This window comes from Hakea prostrata, chromosome 5 (assembly GCF_041222555.1).
Source record: "Hakea prostrata isolate BN-2017 chromosome 5, UWA_Hpros_2, whole genome shotgun sequence".
In the NCBI taxonomy this organism is placed as follows: domain Eukaryota; kingdom Viridiplantae; phylum Streptophyta; class Magnoliopsida; order Proteales; family Proteaceae; genus Hakea; species Hakea prostrata.
Window position 1 is genome coordinate 43,378,907 of NC_142604.1, and position 7,942 is coordinate 43,386,848.

General features: G+C 34.9%; 1 protein-coding gene across 1 annotated transcript; it reads right to left on the reverse strand.

The window, feature by feature from the left end:
• Nucleotides 1-953: 953 nt before the first annotated feature.
• LOC149016034 (protein neprosin-like) lies at nt 954-6,669 on the reverse strand. The gene is made up of 9 exons (XM_089156659.1): nt 6,600-6,669; nt 6,048-6,163; nt 5,618-5,704; nt 5,280-5,489; nt 5,087-5,173; nt 4,293-4,454; nt 4,094-4,147; nt 1,503-1,646; nt 954-1,313 (listed from the first exon to the last, which is right to left on the reverse strand). The coding sequence occupies exons 1-9, from the start codon at nt 6,667-6,669 to the stop codon at nt 954-956; spliced, it is 1,290 nt and encodes a 429-aa protein (XP_089012785.1).
• Between the last annotated feature and the right edge of the window lie 1,273 nt (nt 6,670-7,942).

Genomic DNA, 7,942 nt, shown 5'->3' on the forward strand with positions numbered 1-7,942 from the left:
ATTTGGTGGCAGTGGCAGTGCTTATTCAGTAATGTAAGATCACTTGATTTATTCTTCAGCTTGAAGAGGTCTACTTTCCTTTTTGGCAAATATCGAGTGGATGATTTTCCACTGCTATAGGGAAACTAATATGGCAGCGGACTTCTTACAAACACAGCAGCTCGCTACGGAGTTCAGTTACTAATATCCCTTGGACAACAACAATTAGGATACCATTGGATCTAGATGCGCAAAGCCATCCTAGATTCAGTCTAGATGTGAGTGGAGATCAGTGAGGAAGGGTGTATTCGATACAACTGATGTTGTGGGTTTGAGTGTTTGGTCCTATGTTTTGTAAGAATCATTGTCGTTGCATTTATACTTTTTCACGTTTGCCCAAAAAAAGAAGAAAAAAAAAAGAATCCATCAAAGGAAATATGAGCATATAAATAACAATTAAAAAATGAAAAACTTTTTATAAGAGAGTGAAGGGCAAAAAATGCCTAATCACATATGAGTTTTTGTAGGAAAAACGACAAAAGGAAGAAAACACTTACTTTAACTGATTAAAAGGACACAAATAGAGAGTAATTTGGCCACTTTAAGATACTAGGGGAGAAAGAGAGATAAGTTCGCTTTTGTGGGGGGGGGGGGTAATGCGAGTTGAAACTCTCACGACAGACAGGAGTGACATTAAATATGTGGAGAGAAATTTTCCCCATATTTTTTAAAACATGAGTTTTCCTTTCAAAGACTTGTCATTGGATTTTACCGGATTGGTTTTTAAACAACTTATTAATTGTGCGGAATGTTTTAGCCAACATGAATCATGCACTACTAGCAAAATCACAACATACATAATTATTATGGGTATTAAAAGGGACTAAAGCAAACATAAATACAACATCCATTTATTCATTATATTAAAGTTTAACAAAAACATATAAAAAGTTTAATTACATCTTGTAGAAAAATTAGCCACAGCAAGTCCCACCAGGTCCTCCAAATCTAAAACCAGCTCCTGTTTTTGGTACATAATCTTGATAATAGATATCATAGCAAGCTTTGCAATCCACACGAGGTCTTGCAATTATTGGACTTTCCACCTCATACTTAGAGTTCAAGAACACAAGTGAAAGAAAAAAACTTGCATAATCTTGTTTAGGCCAAACTCCACTTCCCATTGGAGGATAAATTCCATTGGAACCAACATTTACAAGCGCTCCCCAAGAAACACCTTTACAACCAGCAACTAAAGAATTAAACAAGGACTTTGGCCAATAACCAATTTTTATGTCCATATATGACAACCACCAGTCCCCACTAATGCGATCCTGTAAGAAAATAAATAACTTAATTACATTTCACAAAAAATGTACAAACTAAATGTGTAAGATCTATTCTATAGTACATATTTACATGAGAGACACTCACAATCATTAAAAGGAGAAAAAAATGCCACTGTTTTATATTTTTATCTAATGTACCAATACATTTGAAAAAAAGATTAATTGAAGTAATACCTGAAAAACAGAGAGTCTTATCCCTAATTGTTTTCCACCAATTGTAGAAACTGGATCTATGATAATATTTGGGGGGATTGATTTGTCAACCTGTACATAACCTCGACAAAGAGTATTGTAGCACCCATTCTTGTAATTATCACCCTGCACAGTTTGAACTAATTATTTTTTCAAATAAATAAGTATACAACAAAAATTTTGATTACTCATCTAACAAATTAATAGATTAGAGTTGCATAGGGGGAGAGGAATACCACTAAACATTAATGTTTTTGGTTACTTTTTGTCATATAGAATTGATTTGTGTGAAAGAAATATATAGGGATTGATCTTAGTTCTTTGTCTTAGAAACAACTAGAACACACAGCTATTCATTGGGTGTATATTTCTTGTCCTCTTTTTTTCGATCCTAGAACCCTAGAAAAGAAGGGTTCTATTATTTGGAACAGTTTGGTTTCTGTGTCAAATCACTTAAAAAGATAGGGTTGTTCAAAATGAAGGTAATGGATGCACCACTTTTTTCTGAATGACCCGTGGTTACTAGACATCACTCATTAGGGCTGTAATAGGGCTAGGCTGACTCGGGCTTTTGCAATCCCAAGCCCAGCCCTATATATTCTAATCTAAGTCCATACTAGCCCTGACTCTAATTCAGAGCCAAGGATTATTGTCCCTGACCCTAAATCCTACAGGGCCAAGCCAAGCCCATTTTTGCACTGATTGGCCCTATACTTGGCCCTGTCCCTGGCCTTGTCTCTGATCATGTCCTTAGCTTTGGCCCTGGCCCTGATTGACCTTATCCTTCTCCAAGTTCCTAATTCATTGAGAGATCAAGCATATCCAAAATTAAGGGTTAGGGTTAGAGCCAAAAATTAGGGATGGGTTGGGATAGACTGATGAGCCAAAGAGTGACACTCATCATTCCCTCATGAGCTCCAGGTAATTAAGTTCTTCAAACCCTACTGTTTCAACATTTATCTTTACTTACACATGGAATTTAGATGGGTTAGGGGTTTTCCTCCCAGACAAATGCGTTTTCACCCCATCGTCAAGTGGGTTGTTTTCCACCAAGAAGGCAGCTCGGTCCCAGCTGTTACCATCTCCCCACCTACAAGCACAGGATAACACATAAATGGTGGCGTTTCTTCTGGAATTCAAACTGCTTCCTAGGCATAAGTTGCACTGTGGTGGATGATCCACGGTGGTTTACCGGTGGATTTGCTAGTGGGTAATGGAAACATAATTGCTCCCGCTCGTGTTTTTCCCTTAACATCGAAGAGGAAACATTATTTCATCTCATGCTCAACTGTGACCACAGTAGAAGAGTATGGGCCTCGGGTCCCCTAAGCTTGCGTATAGACCACCTGGATACATCATCTTCTTTGCAATCTGTATTAGTATTTGCATGCAATTCAAATGGCACCAAAACACATTAACGTGGGTCTTTGGTATCATAGCTCTCACCTTGCTATGTCCTATGGAATAAGAGAAATAAGATATGGTTGTCAAATTCATCCTTTGATCCTGCTTCTATTCTTCAATAAATTCAGTATTCGGTGGAGGCACTTAATTTCCCATCACAGCATAATTCACAGTATGGTTTTGATAATGCAAGTTCTTATGATCCAGATGGTTTAAAATTCTTTAACTTTCCTAGTTATACTCATTATTGCAGGGTAAGTAGCAGAAAAGGAAGAACCTGCTCCGCTGGTTTATTGGGATAGTAGACAAGGGGAAACTTCTTCGTGCTAATTGTGGGAAGACCTCTTTCAGGAATCTGGATGATGTTCTTACCTTGGCACTCTATTTTGGGTTGCTAACTGCAGTATCTTTAGATCTAAAGAGCCTCTGTGTGCTCTTTGCTTTAGAGTCTAAAAAGAGAGGGTGTTGGCCTTTATACCTTTTCCCTTTTGCTTTTTTACTATAAATTGTAAGTATTCTAAATTTGAAGGACTGGCAGGTTAGCAATTCCCTCAAAGTTCTATTCCATTCCTCCCAAACTCTCTAATTTTGCTTAGGTCATGTGCATTAACCGACAAGCGAGATTTCGGACTATCAGATCCGAAATCTCGGTCGAAATTAAATTTGGACCGTTAAATTTAAATGGTCGAAATTTTGATTTTATGGCCCAAAATGCTTTACTTAATTGCGTAGGACTGAAGTAAAATCCTAAATTGTCACTATTTTGTAGTTGTTTGAACACCTATTCATTGGTTTACCTAAAAAACAAAAAATTTAAAGGAAAACATATTCATGGTGATTGACAAAAAAAAGGGTAAAATTTAGGAGACAGTAGAATGAAGAAACAATAGAAAAAGTAACCAAATTCTAAATCAAAACTCCAAATTTATTAAAATGAAATGAAATTCAAGCAATGATAAGAACCTCATTAAAAACTAAAAACTCTATGCTTTTGTTTAATGTGAAGATTAAACCTACTTGATGTCAACTCACTTAGCGTTCATTGATAAATTTCAACCATGTAGAAAATGAGCATAAATGGTTAACTTACGATAAAATGTTACACCAACCCTTATAAGTCCATGTTTTGGTATAACACATATTAACAACCTCCAAGTTTTTATACATACCGTCCAAAATGTAAACAACCGAGTTCTGCTATCACCATATAAGCTTGGATTAACCTGATTTTTACGAAGTGTGAAAAATAAAGTTAGATGACATTCACAATCTATTCAATTTTCAATTACAGATTTTATTTTTAATTTTGTGATTAGGAGACAATGAATTGTGTGAGGAATGAATAAATCTAAATATTCAAATACATACCGTCCATCCAGCCATTATATAATTAGGGTTATCATTTGGACCACCATTAATCCAAATTTGAGCATTTGAAAACTGCTTAGGGTCTGAAAGAGTTGGATGGTGTACAGTAACAAATGCTGAAGCTCCATGAAGTGTATCATGCTCCTCATTAATATCTGCAATCTAAATGATCGAATTTTGGGGGTTAACAAAATGTTAGGTACAAAAGAATAATAAGAAATCTATCTACTTTTATTTTGTCATAATTCAAACTACATTAGTATTTGCAACCAATCATGTGATTATTATTCTAACCCAAAGAAAAGGTGACCATTTTGCATAAATCAGTGCCTACAATTTAATCAACATACTTTTACTCTTTTTCCTAATTGCATTCGAGTTGGAGGAAGAAAAAAAACCATATATTCAAAATTAGTACATAGAGTTCTTGCTAGAAATGCTTACTTAATCCTTATCAGCAGGAAAGCTTTATACCAAGTGATACTCTTAATGGCTCAATCTTGATCAAGGTAATTTTACCCAAGACAAAGTTTGATCATGAGTGGGATACTAACGAAAATTGCTCAATAAATGGTAAACCTGTATATGGTGTAAGGCTAACCTGTCGCACCCATCAGGCTATATTTCCTTAGTCATGCTTATTGACAGAAAAATCTTTGCATTTAAAAATAATTATGAAGTCTCTTTAGGGGTGGAATAGTGCAGTGATACATATTGCTTTACTGTGACCAAGTGGTTATGGGTTTTAGGTTTTAGAACAGTTTTTTTTCTTGAAGTACGAGTAAATTGTTTACACAATGATCATCCATAGACTCCATAATGTAATTAGCATTGTACACTGGCTCACTGTTAAAAGGTTTGAATGTCACTAGTCTTGTATACTGCACATTTACATCCTTAAAAGATCAGAATAATGGAAAATTTTCAGTATAGTCAAAGCATTAGATTAGATATTTTAGTCTAAATTATGAGTTGGGAATTGCTTACATATTGTCCAGGGAAGTGTCTCTTGCTATGGGTAACATTGGTGGTAAACTGTTTTGAAAAAGCTTTAGCCCGCAAAAGATCCTCTTTTGAAATCCTTTGAATGGGAACAGTTCCATCGGGACATTCCTCAAGTTCAAAAATAACGGGCAAAGTTCCAGCAGGTGACGAAGTTCTATTTCCCACCCATTTTGGGGAAAAACTAGGTTTCATCTGCAAAGAAATTATATTATAGTATCAAAATTCAAAGTTTCAATAAATGTTACAAGATATGCCAATGGCCCCTATTTGCGAGAAGCAGGTGAGATAAAATTAATAATTGGATGACAGATACAGCATACCTGAACTTTGTGATCTTTGAGCAATGGATGAGACAATGCTGGTTGCTTATGGATATCAACACAATCAAGTATATCCCCCCACTTTGTCTATGAGATCAAAGAAAAATAGTAAGCAGAAAGATCATCAATGCTCAACCATGCTTTTTTGTTTCTTTGGTGTTTTCTTTTGTTTTAATAATGGTTTCGGTTAAAAGAAAAGAAAATCTGCAAGGAAAGTCAGTGCAATAGACAGAACTATATGTAAAAACTCTCCATCGAGGTCCATTTAGGATGAATTAGAACCTATCTAACATCAAGAGATCTTGAACACAGAATTGCCGTTGGTTCTTTTTCTCTCTCTCTCTGTTTGCAGTTAAGTGTGTGCATGTGAGAAAACCATCCATGGATTGCACAAGTCTATATTGGTAATCAAAAAGTATAAGTGACATACAACAATGGTCTTCACAGGATCAGGCACATATAAAACCTTGAGTTGCCTTTCCAGCTCCAAATCATCTTTAATTTGCTCCATCGTCTTCCTTGCTTCCATCCCATGGCATTTCAAATCTAAAATGCACAGCAAACACAAAAACAGTGCAACGGTACCCTTCAAAACCTCCATCACCGAAACACCTTTTGCCACCGACTCTTGTTGAGTTGTTGATGGTATATAATATTAATATCCCTCTTGCCACCCAAGAAAAGCCAATTTATATGCCCAATCAATTCCTATAATTAAGGATTTAATCTGATAATTATAGCATTTATTAGATTTTTCCAACATTATGTAAGGCAAGTAATCTCGATTTAAAAATCAAAAAGAAAAAAGAAAGTTTTTTACAGGTGGGGTCCTCTTAAAAGAGAATAAACAAAAATTGGGTACCGTTAATGCAGTAAATTATATCTAGGTCCCAAAGCAATTAACACTAAGTATTTTTCAAATTTTATTGAAAGGACAAAAATTCCCATCAAGTTGTTTAATATATATGATATGACTAAGTACCTTTGATCCTATCAACCATATAAATTGGTGAAGCAGGAATCCCTTCACACTCTTGAACCACTATCACCATCGCCATAAGTAGCCCTGGTGGAAACCACCCCATAGAAGGGAACAAAAAACAAAAGCCACCACCAGCCACCCATCACAAGTCGTTGGAAATTGCTTCAGTCCTGCGCATTTACTGTCAAGCGAAACTTTGGATCCGACAATCTAAAATTTGGTCGAGATTTCGATCTCAACCGTTGAATATCAATGGTTGGGTTCGAAATCTTGAAAGAGATTTCGATCCAGCGGCCGAAAATATTTTGCTTGATAGTCTTGCGCATTAAATGCACAGGATTGAAACAAGGTCCTAAGTCATCATGGCATTTCAAATCTAAAATACATAGCAAATACAAAAACAGTTTATTGGTTCCCTTCAAAACGGTCATCACTGAAACACCTTTTGCCACGGACTCTTGTTGAGTTGCTGATGGCATATTAATATCCCACCTCCAAAATATAAAAAATGCCTTGTGCCAAAAGAAACTCCTCTTGCCTACCAAGAAAAGCCAATTTATATGCCCAATTAATTCCTATAATTAAGGGAAATAAATTGTAATTAATTAGAGTCATTTAATCTAATAATTATAGCATTTATTAGATTTTTCCAACATATGTAAGGCAAGTAATCTCGATTTAAAAATCAAAAAGAAAAAATAAAGTTTTTTACATGTAGGTCCTCTTAGTAGAAGATAAATTAGTGTTGGGTATCTTTAGAGCAGTAAATTGTATTTACATCCCAATGCAACTAACACTAGTAAGTATTTTCAATTTTTAAACTTGAAATGACCAAAATTCCCCTCAAGTTGATTATTTAGATTCACACCCCTATTCACTAGGGTGAATTGGTGATTTCGTTTAATAAGTCATTTCTTTAATTATTATTGAAGGTATTTATTATTAATCTAATAATAATATTATTGAAGGTAATTAATAAATCTGTATTTATTATTAATCTAATAATTAAAAATATGTATTGGAGACCATTTCTTTAAGATATACATTTCATTATTTAAGACACACCCAGATGCATCTCAAACAATAGCAGTGCTGAGATATGATGTGGGACAGAGTAGATTTACGTGAAATTCATACAAAAGGGTATCCACATTTCGACATTATATCTGCATAATTGTTTATCCTCCAATACACAAATCCAAAATTAATATCTAAAAAAATAGGGATTGACACCACAATATCCTCTAGAAGTTCTCTTTAAGTATCTAAGAGTTGGTATCTCATTAGTTTTAACCTCAAAATTGTAATTGAAGCTCATTTATTTTTCATGTTTATACAAAATC

What these genes read in the sequence shown, in the direction of transcription:
- LOC149016034 (XM_089156659.1), bottom strand. Translation starts at nt 6,669, where the DNA reads ATGGTGATAGTGGTTCAAGAGTGTGAAGGGATTCCTGCTTCACCAATT. An exon ending in GGTTGTTTACATTTTGGACG is followed by an intron (nt 1,647 to 4,093) that starts GTATGTATAAAA and finishes CAAACTGTGCAG; the next exon opens with GGTGATAATTACAAGAATGG. An exon ending in TAAGACTCTCTGTTTTTCAG is followed by an intron (nt 1,314 to 1,502) that starts GTATTACTTCAA and finishes ATTTTCTTACAG; the next exon opens with GATCGCATTAGTGGGGACTG.